At 53.7% G+C, this 21,387-nt stretch overlaps 1 protein-coding gene across 1 annotated transcript in view; it reads left to right on the forward strand.

Moving 5' to 3' along the window:
- The window catches only part of HOXD3 (homeobox D3), a 30,189-nt gene extending 17,185 nt beyond the window's left edge, over positions 1-13,004 (forward strand). Inside the window, exons 3-5 of the mRNA XM_062578570.1 lie at positions 6,720-6,803; positions 10,893-11,444; positions 11,904-13,004. Coding sequence (XP_062434554.1) covers positions 10,952-11,444; positions 11,904-12,652 — 1,242 coding nt within the window. The 5' untranslated portion in view covers positions 6,720-6,803; positions 10,893-10,951 and the 3' untranslated portion in view covers positions 12,653-13,004. The remainder of the gene's footprint in view (positions 1-6,719; positions 6,804-10,892; positions 11,445-11,903) is intronic.
- The last annotated feature ends 8,383 nt before the right edge of the window (positions 13,005-21,387 follow it).

Genomic DNA, 21,387 nt, shown 5'->3' on the forward strand with positions numbered 1-21,387 from the left:
TGTGTGTGTGTGTGGGGGGGGTCCTGGAAGAAATCGATTTACAAAGAAGTGGAAAAATTAAGATTAAAATTCAGTGAGTAGTTTCGTCTGATCACTAAGTTACGCTTTTCCAGCTGATACAAATGGAAGATCACAAGAAAAGGCAAACTTAGTTTAAACTTTCACGTGGACCTCAGGCAAACACTATTTGTTTTTTTTTCTCTACCCCGTGCAAGCATCTCAGACAATAATACATACTCCTAGCTAACAAAACTGTATTGCACTATCTTTGTCACAGTTTTTTTGGCACAGGGGACTTGTCTTTTCTTGAAGCATGGTCAAGGCATGTGTCCAAAAATACAGTACCTTGCTCAGACTGTGAAAGGCGCGTAATGTACAAAACAAGGCATGTGCCTTAGTGCACGAAGTGCGGGGAGGGGGCATTTGTAAGCACACGCTAAGTTTAAATATTCAGACACATTTTGTGATTATACTTTCTCTGTCTCCTGTTTAATGGCTCCTCCTGTTACTACCAGTGCATCAGTACAGTTCTGTACATTATATCACCACTAGTCGTTAAGGTAAGAATGAAGAGGAAAGGCAGAGTCAATAGCAAACACCACTCACTGTACAGTACAGTAAATAGGGACCTCTCCATGCAGAGCCACACCGCTTCCAACGGCCATGTTTGTTAGCCCTTTCCCCTGATTTTTTTTTTTTTTTTCGGTACAAGCCTAGAGACCAAAATAATCTTGCTAGGAACCGTCATAACAGGCAGAATTTCAAAGTGCAAGGAAGATGATAAGAATAGATTTCTACAAGTCTTGACCACGTGATTTGCGAAATAATTAATTCAGCACGTCCCTTAAGAAACACGGAGTCGTCATTAATCTGCCAAGCAAAGGACTCTATCAGACTTGAAAACTGAAGAGATCCCAAGAATATAATATACAAAGAGTGCAGTCCCTCTCTCTGCACACCTAGCTCTTTGGTAGCTGCCGAAAAAAGAGACGCTGGGTATGTAAACATTTTTTACTCTTATTCCTTCTTATTTAAACCTTAATGAACTCAGCTGTCAAACGCGTGACAAATAGGGCACGCCGCTTCCTGATGTGGGGCTCGGCAGCAGCCCGGCGCTGGGCTGGGCGCCCGCGGTGACCTTTGCTTCCCGGCGAAGGGGAAGCGGCGAGCGCGGAGCGCCGCGGAGCGCCGCGGAGGCCGGCGGCGCGGGGCGCGGGCGCGGCGCCGGGAGCCGCGCGGTGCCCGGGCGCCTGCTGCCCGTCCCGGGAGCGGCGCGGGGGGGCCGCGCCTCCTTCCGCGCGCCTTCGCCCCGCAGCCGCGCCCGCGCCGCTGCCCCCGCGCAGGGCCGCCCGCTCCCCGCGCTGGCTCCTGCGCCCCCCTTTCTGGCGGACCCCGGTCCCTTTTGCTGGCCTGGCCGGCGGTGGGTTTCTGCCCGGGTCCCGCCACCCGAGCACGGCGGCGTGCAGAGGGAGCCTGGGCAGATTCACCCCTTGGAAGCCCTTTAAGGCTGCAAGCAATAGCCCAGACTAAAAGGAAAATTGGAGAGTATGTTTTTATATGAAACCTCTCTCCTCACGCTCTGTAATATATGGACCACAAGGCTGAGATTTCTCTATTAAATCCCAGAGTCAGCTGGAAGTACTTTCTGCAAACAGGATATTCTTTATTATCCCTTGCTGGAGTAATTTCTAAAAAAACCCAGATTGTAGCTTTTTATTACTTCCGTTTTGGTGGCAGGACAGAGACAAAGTTTCCTATGTTATGAATTATACATTCAAACAATAACACATTAATTCAATTATTCAAAGATGACAAATGTTTATGTGCTTTCGTAGTGACTAAGGAACAGATTTGCTACTTCACAAGAACTCTTACATTTTTATCAATGAAGTTTTATATTATCCTGTTGGTCCGGGAAAGAAACCAAACTCCAGCAAGACACGCAGTAAAAGGGACCCGACCATAAATTGAAGTCCTTTCATAACAGCGTTTATTCCTGCATATAGCCCGGGCTATTTTATCAGTTTGACAATTGCCGGAGTTGTTGTTATAAATCATCATAAGTAATTCCTGAAAGGGAGCGAGGCTGCTGGGGGGCGGGCGGAGACTGTAAATCTTTCTGTTTTATTGCTCTATGAACATATGCTCCGATTGAAGAAGTCTTAGATCCTTTACTGGAGACAAATTCACGCAAAGCTGGAGTCCCACTAGTGCAAAGGAGTAACATTTCCTTAATACTTTCTCAGTCCCCTTTACGATGTCTTAATTCTGGTGGCAGTGGCCAAGGTGCTCTTTTCTCTCTGCTGTCCTTTTTTTCTTAAATCACATTTTTATTCTTTTAGCAGCCACCTAATGGGTGTGGGACATTTTGCCGGAGGTTTCCGAGCTGCCCACCAAATGGGCATTTGCTTCCGAGTCCTCCTCGCGCTCTTTGCTCCACCGGTGCCTAACTTTTCACTCTCACTTCTATGCAAGGAGCAAAAGACCTCTTCATCATTCAAAATGTCTTAGCACCGCTCAGAAATATTTTCAGCTTTGTGTGTGTATATACACAAAGATACACAATACATTGTGTGCGTGCATGGATTTGTGTATGTACACACAGGCACACGAGCCTCTGTAGGAGCACAAAGCTATCTCTGCAAAAGTACACAGACGCCGAAATATATGGCTGATGGAAAAAGGATATAAAGAACCATTACCTCTTACTTGAGGCGAGATTTAAGCACATCATTTCCAAGAAATATAGGATTATAAATCTGAAGCCGTACACAATAATTTACATTAAACTTATGCCTCCATCACTGGACTCCAATCTTCTTATAACTGGTTTGCAAAGTCAGGAAAAGCAATGTAATTTAGATAAATGTTACAATGCACTTACGGTTAGTATTGTAAGGTAATACGTTACTGTCAGATCCCCATGCTTCGGATGGTAATGAAATCATAGCAGATGTTAGATTAGGTGTGGTGTATTTATAGCTACAGATATGTTAGAAAATCAAACAGAGAAGCTAATATAAATTTTTGCCGAGCTGGAATTGTTGGGGATCTTCGTGTGCATACATGACGGATATACATCGGGTTTGTTCAGTGTCTCTTCATACACACGGAGAGGGGAGGCAGGCTCAGGGCAGACACACACGCACACGCGCACACACACAAATGTCATGAGTCTTTTCTTTTTCCTAAGGCTCCTTTAGCCTCCAGATAGGGCTAGTCCCAGCTGCCCTGCGTTTTCCCAGCGCGGAGAAGGAGAAAATAAATAAATAAATAAAAAATCGTGCACGCCAATAAGTCCTAGCACGTTGCCGTCAGATGAGAATTGCTGCGGAGTTACCCCTGGAGCAGACTTTCGGTTGCAGCCAGCCCCAAACACCTCCTCCTCCTCTGCCTGGAAATATCCCGCGGAATTCACCTCTCCCCGGTGCTGGAGCAGCCGCCGGTGGGTGCAGCGCGGCTCCGCCAGCCCCGCGGGGTGCGTAAGTGGGGGCCGGCCGCCGAGGGCTGCTGCGGCGGCCCGGGAGGGCCGCGCTGCGGGAGGGCCGGCGGAGACCCGCGCAGCGCCGGCAGCTCGCCCGCGGCCCGGCCGGGCGCCGGGGTGCAGCGCGGGGGGCGCAGCGCGGGTGCGCAGCGCCGGGCGCGGGCGGGCAGCCGCGGGGAGCGCGCCATCCTCAGCCCCGGAGAGCCGCTCCTGCGATCACGTGGACAAATATGCCTCTATTTTAAGGCAGTGCCTGTATTTCTGATTATAAAGGGGTTTCTCTTGCTCTTCCCCAAAATTCATCAATGGCCGCACGATTTAAAAACAAAACAAAACAAGAGCCGGCCAATTGCTGCCTTTGATTCCAGGAGGCTGATGGCTAAAGGGCTGTGTGTTGATTTTTTTTTAAAACCCAACAAATTCCGATTTCCACTCGCCTTTTTTATTGGTAGTTGAGCCTGAGCCTGTTTTCATTCTTTCGGGAATTCTGGTGTATGGAAATGTCTGTAAAACCGCAAGATCAGGTTTAGGACAGTATTGTCTGCAGACAAAGGGTGAAGGATTTATTCTAAGAACTGCAAGCGCAGATCCTGAAAAGTGAGGAGCCCAGGTTTATGATAAATTGATACACAGGTAAGCAACTGCATGACAAAATGGGACCTTTAACCACAGGGGCTGCATTATCGCCTTTGCTCAGAGACTGTCTGGAATTTGTTTTCAATCTCTGCCCATGATGTCTACAAATGCATGGAATAATCTCCACCTTCTTGAACATTTTAAACTATATCTGCTATTTATTATGCTCTTTAAATAAAAAGTGAACTCCTTCCAAAAGGCTAAGAGGAGATCTTTATCCCATTTTTTTCTATGGCTTCAGGAAGGGAATTACAATTAAGCAAATAAAAGAGGGCGAGACAACTTTGCTAGATGCTACCATTGCCCATGTAAGATTTGAGCATCACATTAATTCGTTGTCGGGGATAGCCGGGCAGGGGGTACCCGTGTTGTTTTGTAAAGGGCGATTTAAAATAGGCTCATTGGTAATGTAGCCCCTTCGTATGGTTTCTCAAATGTTCCTGCCAAGTGCCTTTTAGTGCATTTTCCCTCTCCTTGCGTTCGTGTTTCTCGGTCGCTGCTGGTCCCCCCCCCCCCCCCCCCCGGAGCTGTTTTCCTGCTGGTGTTACCGGTCTTCTCACGCCTTGGGGTTGCACAGGCTGTCGGAGCACGACGTGGTGTTTCTGTAGCCCGCCGTTCCCCGCAGCGCGGTGGTGCGGGGCGCGCTGCGGGCGCGCAGCCTCCGCGCCTGCTCCCAGCCCTCAGCGCCGGGACCGGCCCGGGTCTCCCAGGCAGTCCGAGGCGTCTCTTTCTAACGACTTGTGGACCGTGCGAAGCCCGGGCGAACTGCTGGGCCGGGTCCCGTGGAGACCCCCCCGGAGAGCCGGCCTTTGTGCCGGGGCGGCCGCATCCTGCCCCGGGAGCCGGGCGAGCCCCTCCGGCGCCGGTGCTCCCCACGCTGGGCGCGAGTGAGGAGGCAAGGGGAGAAAGCCATGGGGTCTTTTCTTTCTTTCTTTCTTTCTTTCTTTCTTTCTTTCTTTCTTTCTTTCTTTCTTTCTTTCTTTCTTTCTTTCTTTTCCTTTTTCTTTTTTTTCCCTATTGCGTGCTATTCTGCTCGATCAGAACTTAAAGGCAGTGCACATTTTTCTTAGCTGTATGCCTCCAAGCTGCTGGCCTGCCAAGTTAGTCAGCTGAATCCAATTACTGCAAGCAGCATTTCATTTGGCTCGATGGAAGCACTCACTTATAACTTCACCTAAAATTTCAATAATACCTATTTGGGCCCACGCCTGAATAATTCTAAAGATTTCCCGGGGTTTAGCTCAGGCAACTTTTTCTCCGAGGCCGGTTCTGATGGAGAAATGGTAGTAGCAGGGTGCGAAAGCAAAGTGTTTGAGACTCTCAGCTTTCGGACTACAAACTTTGGGGGTTATTCTTGTGGCCATCGCAATTTAGGAATCTGCTCAACCTCTCCCAAGCAAAGCATGTCTAGAGCAAGGAGCTATTGCTTATGAGGCTGAGGAGCTGCTTCGGAAAGGCATGTGAAGTCGATAATTAATTAGACACAAAATGAAAACTTACCATGTTAATCAACAGCGGATAACAATGACTCGCTTTGCAATATTATGATCTCTCCGCTCAGGGGCTAAGGTGCAACCCAACTTATGCTTTCTTCTTGCGCACTGTAAAGTGCTATTTCTAATGAACTCTGTTTAAAAAAAATAAAGCACTTAAAGTTGACGTACGCCCACGTGAATATATTATATAAGACGTTACCGAGACAGGCCTGGGCCAAGAACCTGAGCGAGCACCGTGTGTAATCATGAAGCTCCACTTTCCTAACTCCAGGTTGGCGGCATAAATTAAGGTGATTTGGAGGGGGAATGCTGCATCCCAACGGGTTCGGATAGGGATAGAAGACTTGGTGGAAAGTTGTAAGCTCTGATGTGTTGTGAGCTATTGGAGGCGCTTCCGTTGGTTGTTCATTAAGTGGTGAGTTATTGCTATACAAGCCAAAGGTCATTTCGAAGGCTTATGGTTGCTAGATATCGTCTTTATAATGACCTGGGCTTCTTTGTGGGGGGATTTTCTGGCACTCTTAATGGTCTCAGAGTCCTGAGTCGACACCTTACGCATCCAAATGCAAAATGCTCATCTCGAGCCACAAATGTTTGCGGCGCATTTACGGCGCCGGACTTCCCTAGCTTATCTTTCTATCTAAAACGGGAGGTGAGGGGGGAGAGCAGAGCCAGCGCCGGCTCCGCGTCCCCGGAGCCCTCCGCAGGCCGGGCCAGCGGCGCGGGGGCTGCGCGGGGCAGCCCGGCGCGGCCGCGCCGCCGGCTGCGCGCCCCTCCGCGGCCGGGCGCGGGGCCCTGGGCGCTGTCTGAGGGCCGGGCCGCAGCATCCCTGGAGGAAGCGACACCGGCTCCCTTCTCTCCTTGCTGTTGCGGAGACGGCTGCTGTCTGGGGGTCAGCCTGGTACTTTCTTTGCTCCCCTCGTCTCCCGGAGCGTTATTAATAAACACAGAGGAGCCGTCTGCCCTTTGTCTGGTAAAGACCCGGCGTGCGCTTAGGGGCGCAGAGAGAGGCTTCGGGCGAGACGCGCAGTTATTAACAAAGTCCTAAGAAAGAAAGTCTAAAAGAAAGCAGCTTCCGCTGAGAGTTCTCACTTTTGTTGCAGGTCCGTGCCCACGGGTTATCCAAAGGAGTCCGAAGAGCCTACACATACAGTTAAGGTCAAAATTCAAGAAAAAACATAAGTGTGGTGAGTTTTCTAAATTTCCTTTTGCATCCATCTCTCACTTCCCCCGCCCGGCAGACCCTTCGTAGGGAACAAAACTGCTAGAGAGTGGATGGCAGGCTGCGAGCAGCACACACAGTGCAGGAGCGCTGCTCGTCGGTCTGCAAACCCGCAATTGCTTAACAGCGTGAGCCCGATGCTTCAACCACGAAGCGCACAGGGCTCTGACCGCCAAATAAATAACCGTCCGCAGAAAGCCCCACTGAAAACGGCTCGTTGCTAGACGGAGCCGATCCTGGCAGGGGAGACGATAAGCCGTGAGCTCAGCCCGGGGGGAGCGGGTCGCTCCCCGGGGCGGGGGGGTGTGTGGATTTCGTAGCTGCCCTAAGAAAGAGCCCGAGGTCCCCCAAGGTGGCGGCTCTACGCGGCTCGCAGACCCCGGGGCCGGGTCGGAGCCAGCCCCGCCGAGCCTCTCCTTCTCTCGCGGGGCTCCTCTGCCGGCCCCGGGCCCTCTCCGCGGTCCCCCAAGCCCCTCCGCCGGCCCCAGCGCGGCCCTTCGGCGAGACTCGACGCAGCGGGAGCCGGAGCCGGCCCGGGCCCGCCCGGCGGCCCCGGAGCGAGCGCTGCAGCCCGCTTCGCCCCGCGGCGCGGCCCCGGCTAAGGGCGGCCCCGGGCCGGCTGCTCCCTCGGCCCCGCTGCCCCCTCGGCCCCGCTGCCCGCGCCCAGGCAGCGGCGGGAGCCGGCGGCGGCCCCGGGCGCTGCTTATATACGGGCTCCCCGCGGGCTGCGGGCCGGGAAAGTGCCGAGCGGGGAATTCTTTCGCCGGGCTCCCTCCTACGCTCGGCCTGCTTTACACTTCTGAAAGTGCCAGGGCTTGGGAAGGGTTTCCCTTTTCATCCCTTACTGAAGCGTTTACCGCCACAGTACTAGCGGTCATAAATTTTGTTCCAAACCACAGTGACAGGTGCATTGATATGCACCCCGAGAGCTCCGGCTGCGTTAATAACCGCTCCGCTGGCCGCTCTCACCGCCTTTTATTTATTCGGTATCATATTAGATATTGATCCTCGGCAGAATTAAGTGTAGTGGAAGTTTTATAGAGAACTGCTTAACATGCATGTGCCCGGGTGCCGGGCTGGCCGCGCTCGTGCGCGGGGGACTTGCCCCGCGCGAGGCCGGCCGCGCTCCGCGCCCACGTGCGACGCGGGCGCGTGCCCCGGCGCGGGGCTCCCCGGGCGCGGGGCTCCCAGCTGCGGCTGGCTGCGGCACCCACACGGAGCCGGGAGAGTGTCGGTAACTTCCAGAAGCTCCGGAACCAGTGGCGGGACAAAGAGCCCCATTATCATGTGTAATGTCCCACAGTTCAGACGAGGTTAACCTTTCCGCAGAGTAGGAAGGGAAATTTGAAACACAGACATGGATACTTTGCGGCTTCCTGCCCTCAGTGCATCTGAGCCCACCTCCCACAGCTCAGCCTCACCATTTGGTTGTAACTTTTTTTTTTTTTTTTTTTTTTTCATTTTTTTTTCCTAGAGACTCTTTCTGGCCAAACCACCAAGTGTTGAGCCCCTGCTTTGGAGTTACCTATAAAAACATCACCCTGTGCCTTGCACTCGTGGAAAATCAAAACCTGGAAAGGTCTCCCTCTCCCTCTTTCTCTCCCGCTCTCTCTTTTTAAGATCTAAAGATGAGCCACCAAACAGTTGAGCATTGTCCATGTGATTTATGGCCCATAGCCTCCTTTTTAGGTTCAAGCAGAGTTCACAAGCAGTTGGTATTTCAGAAAAGAAATAAGGCTTTTAACAGCTTAACAGCAATATTCTTTCTTAAGATTCCGTGTATTCTTTTGGGAACTATATTTTACAAGGCACATAAAAGCATACGCTTAAGGCAGTGTTGTGCTAACAAAAGTCCTCAGTCCAGACTACTCCCGAAAATGTACATGACAGAAGTGGAAAATTAGCGACAGAATTATTTTTCACGAAAATGCTTTAAAGGCTCGTCAAGATTATTGCAGTTTATTGAAATCCATTTAAATCACTACTGCTCAGTTCCTTAGGCTTCCCTTTACTGATTTTTTCCAGGAGAGGAAAACAGCTATTTTTCTGTTATTATCAGCTTCACAGAAAATTCCGCGCTTTGTTCACGAAAAAGAAGGACTGTGACTTGTGGCAGGGGGTAAACGGCAGGGAGCGACTGCGGATGGCAGTCTCTCAGTTCAGACGTATCTCGCAGTGAATTTTAGAAAACAGACCAGTAGTCCCGAGTGATACCAATTGCTACGGGGGAAAGAGCGTCAGACAAATGTATTTAATGGGTGCATCGCGTAATTATAGACTGGAGAATGGTAATTATCAGACTGTTCAAATATTTTGAAGCTACTTTTTTCTAATATGTTAATAATATTAAACCCTAAAGAAAGACAATTAACTCGTAAAATACACAGAGATACAGGCGTATATTGTCAGGCGAAGTATGTAATCATTTATAAAATAGATAAGAAAGGTCTAAACTCCCTACCCGAAAAAACCCACATAAAAATAAGAATGAGAAGTGTTAAAAATCCTTAGCAAAATTACAGAGCACTTTCTATCTTACAAAAGAAATAGAAGTTGTGCGTACAACAGGATAACTCCCTGCCCCCAAATATTGGACCTAAAGGGACTTTTTGCTTTCCACGCATTTCCAGTGGAAGCCGTTTGATTGGGGGGGGTGAGGGAGGTGGAGGGGAACGCAGTAAGTTTTTCATGGTGGTAAGAGAATAGACCAACGCTTTTAATGAAAACCAGCCCCTAAAAATGATTTCCAGTGTCTCAGATTCTTTCAAATCGGGACGAATAAAAGGGACGAGAAACGTCGGTCCAAGGATTTTAATTCACCACGGCATTAAAATAGGGGAGCTGACCTGCGACTTTCTTTATAGTGCAAAGTAAAGTTAGTGAATGGCGCTGGTTATACTTTAACTCCTCAGGAATCTGGGGGGAAGAAGGAGGCCGGTTTACAAAGGGGACGGGATTTTTCTGCTTTTCGGCGGCCGCAGCCCAGGCGCCATCCATCATGTCAGCCGTGCGCGCCGTGCGCACGCGTGTCGGCCGCGCCGGGGGCCGCGGAGCGGGGGAGCCCCGGCCGGGCCGAGCCGGGCCGGACCGGGCCGGGCCAGGCCCCGCCTGCACCCGCCGCCCCGGCCGGGCCGGGGGGCAGCGCCCAGCGCCGGGTGCCGCCGAGCAGGGCGCACCTCCCGCGGGCGCGGAACGGGGCGCAGCCGCGCAGGGGAGCTGCGGGAACCTCCCAGGCGCCACCGCCCACAGCGGGGCTCGTCCCAAAACGTGACCCGAAACACTCCCGGGCGGGGGTTGTCGAGCAAAGCGGCCTCGCAGATGGCTCGCTGAGGGCCGTCCCCCCTAATCGGCATCGAGGGAGCGCCGGGAAGAGACACCAAAAGCACCCCCACAGCCCCCCAAGTGCCCAGGAAAGCCGCCCGCGGGGTGTGCCTTCCCCGGCGCCCCCTTTTCCTTTCCTGCTGTCCTCTACTCCCTCTCTGGGGTCCTCCGCTCTTTCCTTGATGTCTGCTGGTCTGAGCCCTGGGGTGCCCTGCTCTCTCCATCGGTCTCCTTTGCTTGTGTCCCTGCCCCCTCCCGGTGTCCCCTGCCCCCCCCCCGATATTCCCCGCTCCCTCCCTGGTGTCTCCTGATTCCTCACTGGTGTCCCCTGCCGCCCCCGTTGTCCCCTGTCCCCTTCCTGGTGTCCCCTGCCCCCACCCAGTGTCCCCTGATCCCTCCCTGGTGCCCCCGATCCCTCCCTGGTGTCCCCTGCTGCCTCCGGGTATCCCCTGCCCCCTTCCTGGTGTCCCCTGCCCCCTCCCAGTCTCCCCCCTGCCCCTTCCCTGGTGTCCCCTGATCCCTCCCAGTCTCCCCCTTGCCCCCTCCCTGGTGTCTGCTGCCCCCTCCCTGGTGTCCTCCGCCCCTACCGGCGCCCCCCGGCCGGGCCGAGGGTGCCGCTCTCGGCGCACGTCTAGGCGGGCAGGTGCCCGGGCGAGCTCGGGCCAGGCCGCCCGCTCCGCTCGGCGCCCCGCACTGAAGGTCTCTTTTGTGTCCCCTGCTGTCCCCCTCGCAGGTGGCTCCCGCAGCGGCGAGTGGCCCAGGCCGAAGACGTGAGGCGCGGGGACGCGGTCAATGTTATTTGAGCGGGGGCCGCGGGCCTCGGCGAGCGCAGAGAGCAAGATGCAGAAAGCCGCCTACTACGACAACGCGGGGCTCTTCGGGGGCTACACGTACAGCAAGGCCGACGCCTACCCCTACGGCGCGGCCCACCAGCCCTACGGCCAGGCCGGCCTGGAGGGCGAGTACCCCGGCTCCGCCTGCTCCGTCCAGGGCTCCGCGCCCGTCCGCGCCCCGGCGCACAAGGGCAGCGAGCTCAACGGCAGCTGCATGCGGACGGCGGGGGGCGGCCCCGGGGGCAGCCAGCCCCCGGGCATCGGCGAGCAGCAGCCCCCGGCGCTGCCGCCCTCCTCGCCGCCCAACCCCCCCAGCGCGCCCCCTCCGAAAAAAGCCAAGGGGGGGCCCAACTCCGCTGGCTCCGCCGCCGCCACCATTAGCAAGCAGATATTCCCCTGGATGAAGGAGTCGCGGCAGAACTCCAAGCAGAAAAGCACCTGCGCCCCTTCAGGTAGCCGGCCCGCCCTCCCCCCCCCCCGCGGCCTTCCCTGCCCCCTCCGCCGGGCCGAGCCCCGCGCCGCCCCCGCGCCGCCCCCGCCCGGGGGTCCGGCCACCCCGGCCCTCCGAGCCGCGCTGCCGCCCGGGCCCTACGCTCGCCCCACCACCTCCCCCCGCAGCTGCGGCAGCCCCCGGCCTTGGCCCGCGGGAGCCGCCCCCCCCCCCTTCGGGGCTCGGGGGGCAGGTTAGGGGGCCCGTCCTCTCCCACCGCTAGCCCAGCGGCGGCAGCATGCGGCCCCCCATCGGGGCGGGCAGAGAGGGGCGCTCGGACGGGAGCCCCCCCAGAGGGGGCACGCAGGGCGGGGCGGGCGGCCCCCGCCGGGCCCCCGCGCTGCCTGCCGGCCGTGGGCTCTCGGGGGTCCCGGGGGCTTTCGGGAGGGACCAACGGCTCGTTGTGCCTCTTCCCCCGCAGGAGAGAGCTGCGAGGACAAGAGCCCCCCCGGGCCGGCCTCCAAGCGGGTGCGCACCGCCTACACCAGCGCGCAGCTGGTGGAGCTGGAGAAGGAGTTTCACTTCAACCGCTACCTGTGCCGGCCGCGCCGGGTGGAGATGGCCAACCTGCTCAACCTGACCGAGCGGCAGATCAAGATCTGGTTTCAGAACCGCCGGATGAAGTACAAAAAAGACCAGAAAGCCAAAGGGATCATGCACTCCCCCGTAGGACAGTCCCCAGACCGGAGCCCCCCCCTGAGCGGCCCAAACCACGTCGGCTACTCCAGCCAGCTCCCCAGCGTCAACAGCCTTAGCTACGACACCCCCTCGCCCACCTCCTTCGCCAAGTCCCAGCAGAGCATGTACGGGCTGGCCGCCTACACGGCGCCGCTCAGCAGCTGCCTGCCGCAGCAGAAGCGCTACGCGGGCGCGGAGTACGAGCCCCACGCCATGCAGAGCAGCGGCGGCTTCGCCGGCGCCAGCCTGCAGGGCAGCCCCGTCTACGTCGGGGGCAACTTCGTGGACTCGATGCCGGCCTCGGGGCCCATGTTCAACCTGGGGCACCTCTCGCACCCCTCGTCCGCCAGCGTGGACTACAGCTGCGCGGCGCAGCTGCCCGGCGGGCACCACCACGGACCTTGCGACCCCCACCCCACCTACACAGATCTCACGTCGCACCACACGTCTCAGGGACGCATCCAGGACGCGCCCAAGCTCACGCATCTGTAGCGGGCTGGGGCGGACTGAGAGCGAGCGAAACGGGCGCACCTCCGAATTACCTCACTTTTCTGACGTGACAGTGTTACTTTGCTCTCGAGTGCCAACAGTATTAGCGGATTTGTCTCCCCTAACAGCTACATCCTCTTTTTTTTTCCTTTTATTATTATTATTTTTTTGGGTTGCAACTCTAAGTAGGTCCATGAAAAGGAACTTTTCTTTTTCTAGCTGTTTTAAGCATGACAGTGCAATATACTGCAAACCAAGGGACTAATAATCTGGTAATTATGTACTTGAAGGTAAGTCTTATAGATCAATTAGTATTAGCAGCGCGTCATGCTGAGGTGTTTTAGACCAGTTGTGAGCGGTGGGAACTTGCCTGCATATAAGCTTATTTCAGAAAAGTTAATTTATGAATTCTTCCGTAATGTAAAGATTGCAGCGGACTAAATGATATGTATTTATTATTTTAAGCGAGACATTTTTGTATCACTGATTATTTATCCTCGTCTTAATGTATTTATGTGGATATTTGTACAATTTATTCACCAATACTTTGGGAGATCGATTCAGGTCCATGGTGACTTACATTTCACCTATTTAGTATATTCGGTCTGAGCTAGTTGAGAGAGTAGTCTTGAACAGTTGTAACAGTGGCTGGTGTTTGTAGTTTATGTAAGGATTAATTAAGACAGCAAGTTGTAAGTCATTAATAGAGTAAAACAAACTGTGGCATCACACAAAGAGCCGTTACACTTTCTAAAAAGCTGAAAATATTTTTAAAGTATTTATTTCAAATCGTCTGGTACCATTTGAACGCCTTCTTAGGCTGGTTGGTAGCTCCTTTGGTTGTAGGAAGCCACCTTTTAGTTGGAAGCGCAACCGCTTTGAGAAAGCGATGCACAAAGCGGGTCGCTTGGCCATCTTGTTTCCGATCAAATCCTGCTTACAAAAACCTCGGTGAGGTTAGCATTTATTTATTGACTAGGTATCTATTGCACGCATTATTTCGGTGGGCTTTTTCTTTTTAGTACATTCTGGCTATCTGAAATAGGAAAGAAATTAGAAGCTTAGAGTGCAAAAAAATTAGAAACCCTCTAATAGTGCTAATTTCATTAGGGTCTCCATAGCAATCCGTGCAGCAGCTGCCGTCTCCTTTGTTATTTATACTGTTGTCTTTATACTGACCATAAATCAAATTTTTAGACATCTTTGGAAGCCCAAGCTTTTCCTCTTGCTTTTCATAAAAATAAACTTTGAACGAGAATTGACAATCAGATACGTGGGGCGGGAAGGGAGCGCGAAGGCGGGTGCGGGGAGGCGGCGGCGGCGCCGGGCGCTCCCGCGGCCGCGCTGCTCCCGCCCGGCCCCGCGGCCCGCCCGGAGCCGGGGTCTAAAGAAAAAACTCGCGGGAGAAAAGAAAAAAAGAGAAAAAAGAGAAAGAATGAAAATAAGAAAAAAAAAAAAAAAATCCAGGATGCGCTGAAACTTCGTGTTTCCTCCTCTCAGTTACGCAGCTGTGTTGAATCCCTCACCGGATTTACCAGACCTCCTTCTTCTTCTTCTTTTGCAAATGTTGGCATTAAAGTCTATTCCTAATGGTCCGAGAACACTATTCTTATCTCTTTTAAACAGCATTGAGTTAAAGATTAATCAGATCTGTGTTCTCTCCACAAAACCATCTGAGGCATCACTTTCTAGTTTGGCAAACACTGCAACTCCTGCTCTGTCCTCTGATGACAAGACCTGGAATTCCTGTTGTGAGAAATAGTTTAACTCCTCCAATTCTGGTCAACGCAGACAAGTTTTCTTTCCTTCTTTCTTTTCTTCTTCTTCTTTGCCCCCCTTCCCCTTGCTTTCCTCCCTTCTGCTGTTTGTGTTCGGCTGGACAGGAACGATTCAAAATATTATTTAGTTCCCCCCCCCCCGTGCAATTTAAACAACGTTGTTTTAAGTTGAGAAGTGTACCTTTTGTTAAACTTCACTTTTACCCAAGCAAATTTGGATATATGTGTTGTAGATCTGTAAACAAAACAGAACAGAATAAACAACTTTGATTGAAGGCATATTTTAACCATTTTGAGACCTAAAATTGCTTTTTATGGAAATTTTTGCACAGGTTGTTTCTTCTCCATCTAGGAAAAAACAGAATACACAAACAACATAAAAAGTAAGGCTAAGAACTACTTATGAATTATATAATACTCCATAAACATATATATATATGATTGTGTCTCCAAAATCTTCTGTAACCAGTGTACCCATGACAGAAACATTCCATGTAGATTTTTTTGTGCATTCTTCAAAACATGATATATTTCACATCATTTGCTTCCAAATGCAAAATGCCAAGATACTAGCATTTCTGTAAAGCCTTCCACAGTGTAACCGAATGTGTTTTTCCCAAGTGTTTCTCACCTTATCATTGTGTAGGCTATTCTTCAAATAGTGTCTGCTCTGACTTACTCTATTAGTCCTTCATAAAATCCGTTAAGAAAGAAAAAGCCATTTATAAACAGCCCTTCCCCAGATCTGAGGAAGAAGGGGGAGTTCAGAGAAATCACCAGACTACAGAAACAGTGTTACTGAGGTACACTGGCCTGTGTTATTTTCATATTGCAGAGAGGGGTTTGCAGAGCTGGTTTCCAGTGGGGGAGGAGGAGGAGTGTGTGTGTGTGGGGACTGTGTTGTAAATAAATTCACTTTCTTCTCCGTGAATCTGGCAGAGCTGTCTCATTTGTAACGTGATAGAAGTCCACAATGATAACCTAATTATTAGTCGTAATGCTACTTTAGCCAGATCTCTGGCACTTTTACAATGTTTGTACAAGCATCAGCAATCTAGAAGAGAGAGACACATTGGCACAAGCCAGACCTTTTTTTTGGCCCATCATTTAAAACTCATAAATTATAAGCAACCCCCTTTCACGCTCAGCAGCAACTCAACTCCTTTGCAACAGCATCTGATGCTCTGAACTCCAGTCACTCGCTTAAAACACAACTCATCAGCCGAGGCCAGGGCCGGGGCTCATCCCAGCCATGCCATTATTTGCAGGTAGGAGCCACAGCACCCTCTCTCCTCCCTGCTCCCTCTGGCTGCCCTATGACAGGGTCATGGAGCCAGGGCCTCCGCACTGGAGCTTTGCTGGGGCCTGGGATGTGGGAGCCGCCGGCTGCCCTGGGAGAGGGGCTCCGGGGGCTGTGCGACAGCCTGCGCCCGGTTGCAGAGAGGACGTGCCGGTTCTCCTGCTTGGCTCGTCTGGCTTCGGAGCACAGCTGGTCAGGCTGGTCCTTGCGGCAGCCCACCATCTCACAGGACAGCAGCAGTCTCGCCACCACCGAAGAGAGCCAGGGCTTGGTGTCAGCACCATGCAGTTAGTGCAGGCCTGAGCAGTCTTGAGCCCTGGGCACACTGGGGAGGGGATTTGGGGCACCCTGTGCAGCTGCCACCGTGGGACCATCCCCAAGTCACCCAGGGCTGGGGGCAACCCTGTCTGTGTGGATGAGGAGGGAGCTGGCCATGCCCCCAGGGGACAAGGGCAGATGGGGGGAGGCTGACTGAGAAGGGAAGGGGAGGTCAGTCCAGTGCTGACTCTCCTAGGGACCAAGGAGGGTCCCTGGAGCTCCATTGCAAGGAATGATGTGAAGGCAGGACCAACTCCAGGCTCTCTGCACCCACCAGCCCCGTGGGAAGCCCTAAGCACAGCCTGCAGGAAGGGCCAGGCTGGGGGAAAAAGGAGGGGCAAAGAGGATGGAGCAATAGGGTGAATCCTGCCTGGCAGCCTCAAGCTGGCTCTGGCTCCCTGGGAGCTTGTCCCAGCTCCTTGCACAAATTCGGAGTGCCTTGAGGCCCCTCAGCCGTCTGCTGGGGAAGGAGCCGCCGGTTGGGACGCCGTCCCTTTCCCCGTCAGACTCCAGTGCGTGCCCAGCGGGCCGGGACACAAAGGGAGCCCGCGCCGGCGCAGCGTGCTGCGCGCCGAGGAGGCCCAGGCGTCCGGCCGCGGCGCCTCCGCAGACCCGCCTGCGAACAAAAGCCCCAGCCAGGTGGGCTGCACAAAGGGCCGGGGCTGCCGGGGCGGCGAGCAGCCTTGCGGGCTGGCTGGGCACCAGGTGATATCATATATTTATGAAGAAGCCACCTCTGGTTTTAAAAGGATGAGACGGGCTTGACGAGAGCTCCATCGGCCCAGCCACTTTCTGGGGACTGAGCAGCAAGTTAATCAGGGAGCAGGCAACAGCTTTTCCTTCCCAAGTGAGCAATTGCAGTGGGCACACTGTGGTGCTTGCTGGGAGTGGGACTGGCGGGGGAGGGAGGGGGACTGGATCTATTAAGAGTTCATCAATCACGCAATGTGCACTTTTCATTCGACAGCAGTTCCTCCTACTTCAGCTCGAGCCTGAGCCAGCTGGGACTCGACCAGAAACCACAGCCAGCAGTGGCAGAGCCCCGTCCCAAAGCCAGAGTGGCATGGGATAACGCGGCTTCCAACTGGGAGGACGTGATCGAGCCCCTTTGGTCACAAAGACTGAGATGCAAAAAGAGACCCTGGGGGTAGCGAGGTCTCTGTACACTTCCCATCCAGGCCTCTGCAGACCACGTGCTGCCCCACCGGCTGCACAGGAGCTGGAGGTGGGCCTCTGTCTTGCTCCTCCAGAGCTCTCAGCCTGGGAGCAACCTGTACTGCTCTGGGACAACCCCAGAGAGGCTCCGCTACAATCACCACAACCACAAAGCTGAAGGAATTTAGCTTGGCCTCTATCATGGGGCAGGATGGAGGTCTTCAAGGAAAAAATACTCTTGAATGCACAATTCAAGTGTTTGAGTTCATTTTTGCTTTATTTACCAATGTGCAGCTTCTCTCGCGACAGCAGATGCTTTGGGAGCGGGTAGAGTGCCCCACACTGCCCTCTGCCCCTAGGAGCCTGGGCCACCTTTGGGGCTCTTTCACAGCAAGAAGGGCTGGGCCAAGGCAGGGGTTCTGGCTGTGAACCCTGTGACATCTCTGCTGTGTGTGCTGCAGCGTGGCTTACCTTGATACCACTAGGTGACCAAAATCCGTAATTTTTCTATCCTATCAAATTCACAGCCATGGGACAGGACACAGAGAATGACCTGAGATAGGGCCTGTGTGGAAATCACTCTTACAGGAAAATCTTTACAGAAGGAGAGGGACTTTCCTCTTCTTTGCATTCATGTGGAGGATCTTTGTATTTAATCCCATGCACTGGGAGAGCACAGGTCCCAGCTTCTCCCTCTTCTCTGACAGCCTTTGTCCAAGTGGCTTTTGATGATTTGCCTGTGTATCAGGGCCACCACTTATACTGCAAGTATCTGGTAATCTCTCTTCAGGATGCCCATCATGCCCGCTGCCACACATTTCACATTGTTTTTCTGAGAGCTGGAGAGGAATCTGCTGACTCTCCTGCGTGTTGGTCATCAGGGCAGTTACGGGAGGTTTGCTCCGGCGAACGGTAATATAACCCAAGTGGTCCCAGCTCCTCTTCGCGGTGGGGCGGCATGCTCAGGCAGCCTCTGCCCAGTGCTGGTGTCACGCTCAGCAGGGGTGGGACTTTTTCAGCTGGACTTATTCCTTCCTTATGTCCTAATTTCATTGCTGTTCTCATGGGGTTTGCAATGACCCACGTGTTTCCAAAAGTGTGGTAGCACTGTAGCTGGCTTGGTCCATCATTCCCACAAGGGTTTCTGCCCCAGCAGTTTCCCTGGCTTGTGCCATCACTGCACTGCTCTGACCTCCCATCCCTTTGCCAAACTCCCTTCTCTGGCCATCATTTTTCTCCCACACTTCTTTTTAATGCACTTCTTCCTGCTTGGATTTCCAGAAACTTCCTTCCATTAACTGTTTTGCAAAAACCAAAATGAAACAAAATAACAACAACAAATAATTGCAATTGCTGAACTTTGTCTCATTGGGACTTAGACATTTAAGTCTAAACACAACAAAATTCAAAAGTGTAAAAAATCTGCCCCCTTCTCACCAGAAAAAAAAAAAAAAAAAAAAAAAAAAAAAAGATGGAGCAGCAACAGAAAACAATTCATCTATGTTCAACATTGAATTTCTGCTTTCACCATCTTTGAACTGTCCTGCAAAAACAAATAGAAAAGGTAATGAATGGGAAACCTGGTAACAAACCCAGCTGGCTGAGTGGAAAGATCCTGTGTTAGCATTAACATAGCCAACTCTTGTTTCAGAGTTTAAAATACATCTTTAGATATAATTACACCAGTTGTGTTGTGCAAGCACAAGAATCAAGTATGCAGCAGCAGTCCTCCTGAGCCAGTGCTGTTTATTTTGCTATTGGCAGTAGTTTTTACAACAGGGAAGAGGGAGGAGGGCAGATGCTTTACTGAGAGGACAGGCTTTCTTTGCTAAAGAGAAAGCCTGATGTTCCCAGGCTTCTGTTTCGTTAGAAAATGACATTTTCCAAACTTTGCTGCTTTCTATGAGTGCATTGCACAACTTTTATATCACATAGAATTTAACTCCTCCCTCAAAATTTAAGTTTCTTAAAAAGAGTATTTGATCTAAGTTCGTACTTAAACTTTTGTTTTTCTAATTTATACCTGCATCCTCAGCATGAGGAAATGTAGCTGATATCCTGTCATTGGTGCATCACTGATAGCACAGCCCATATGCTACCACACACATGTGAACAAGTCTGTGTCTAGAGCACATCTAGCTCTAGCTCTCTGGGCTTAAAGCTACTGCTCTGAAGACTCTGCGTCCTTAGTAATTTAAAGCGCTAATCTGGATAGCCATCCTTTGCTCTGTAATAGCTGTTTTACTGAATGCTGGGATGCAGGAGAAAAAACACATGCCCCTGGATCACCCAAATATCAGGAAATGGCAGTCTGCCCTCGTGGCTGCCGTCCTGGGGATGTGTCCTATCAGGGCCTCTGCAGAAAAGCAAACAGCTCTGCTCTGAACTACTTCCCGTAGCTGGGCATTACAGTGGGGCAGCTGGGGCCAAGCTGGAGAGCACAAGTCCCCACAGACGGGAGTTGAGGCTCGCTCAGCAAAATGCTCTCCCCTGCCACCCACTCCTGATGTTCCTCCCCTGCCACCCTCCCAGCCCTCTGAAAACTGCAAAAGGCCCAGTGGGATTTTTCCTGCTGGGCCATCCTGGTTGCCCTCAGGAGATTGGCACTGTCTCTGGCCCTCACAAAAATTGTGGACTTCTTGCTGGCTGGCTCTTTGCACTTTTGGGAGGAAGCACTGCATGATGGATGAAGATATTTTTAATTTCATGCCTTTATTTAGAATAAAATGATTTTGTGGCAAGGTACAACCCTTGCATTTCCCAACTGAGTCCATAGTCATGCCGTAAGACCTAGAAGGCAAATATGTGATCCAAAGCCGTATGATGCAGCCCTTCTTCATGTTTCTTGTCTGTCCAGTCCCACATTGCCAATGCCAAAGTGAGCTAAGCCCAGAGCACCCTCTTGCCTTTCTGAACTGTACTGACACGTGGTTATCGGTGTTAGAAGATGGATGAAGGCCAGCAGTGTCCAAAACAAGCTCACTTATAGCTTGAACTAGAAGATCAAGCTTCCCTTGTAAACTTTTAGGGAAAGACAATCACTTTTGGACTCCACTGTTCACATCCTCAAAGTTTGTGTTCCTGCCATTTAAGGGAGGTGGAAAGTAAGGGAACGAGAAGGGCTGGCCAGGCAGTGCAACTTAGTGCACTCCTCTGCCCACTGCGCTCTTCCTGCTTCCTGTGCCAGTGCACTCAGTGAACACCGCTGAACTGCCAAGGGAAATAAGAAAGCCCATTAACATGGTGAGCCTAGGGATTCACTTTCAGGAGACTGCAAAGCACTTATCTTACAGAGTGAGACTATTAAGTGCTGAGAGGTGCAGCAGCACTCCCTCTCCCCTGGTGCAGACAGGCTGGGGGGGGCTGGCGTGTCGGCTGCCCCCTCGGGGCTGCTCCCGGCGGGTCAGGCGGGCACCCTGCGCAGTGTGGGCCCCCGTGGGAGACCACGGGTGGTGAACTGGGGTGAGCGGGGCCTGGCCCGGCACCCGGGGCAGGGGAGAGGGAGCCGCGCTCACCCTCCAGGCTCTCGGCAAGCAGCCCCGACGAGAGCAGCAGCTCCAGCGACCCCAGAGCCAGCGGCCCTGCGCCGGGGGTCGGGAAGGGCTGGGGGGCGCCGCCCGCCTCCCGGTGCTGCCGCCACCGCGGGGCCGGGGGCCCCCGCAGCCCCGCACCTGCCGCGGGGCGCTGGGCGCTGCGCGGGGCCCGGCGGCGCCCAGGACCCCCGGAGCGGGCTCCCCCCTCCGGGCTCCCATTGGCCGCGGGGCGGGACGTGCCGCCCCGCTCCCGGCCCTATATCAGGGCAATATTGACCTGTCGGGGCGCGGGGAGGCGCAGGGCAGGTGCGGGGCGCGGCGCTGCCCTCGCGGGCCATGAACGCGGGCTGCTTCCCCCGCGCCGGGCCGCCCGCGCCGGGCCGCGGCGCCCTGCGGGGGGAAGGCGCCTGCCTCGGCCCGGGCCCCGCGGCCGCCCCTCCCGCGGCGCCGGGCCCCGGCTGCGGGCCGCCCCGCGGAGCAGCCCGCCCGCGGTACGCCACGTCCCTCTTCCCCGGCGGCGGCCTCCTGCTGCCGCAGCGCCGCGGCGGCCCCGCGGAGCCCGGCCACCGGCTGCCGTGCCCGGGCGGCGGGGGGCTGCAGCACCTCCCCCCCGCCGCCGGGGCCTCCCCCGCGCCCGGCTCGCCGGCCCCCGGG

Source organism: Rhea pennata, chromosome 6 (genome assembly GCF_028389875.1).
Source record: "Rhea pennata isolate bPtePen1 chromosome 6, bPtePen1.pri, whole genome shotgun sequence".
Taxonomy (NCBI): Eukaryota; Metazoa; Chordata; class Aves; order Rheiformes; family Rheidae; genus Rhea; species Rhea pennata.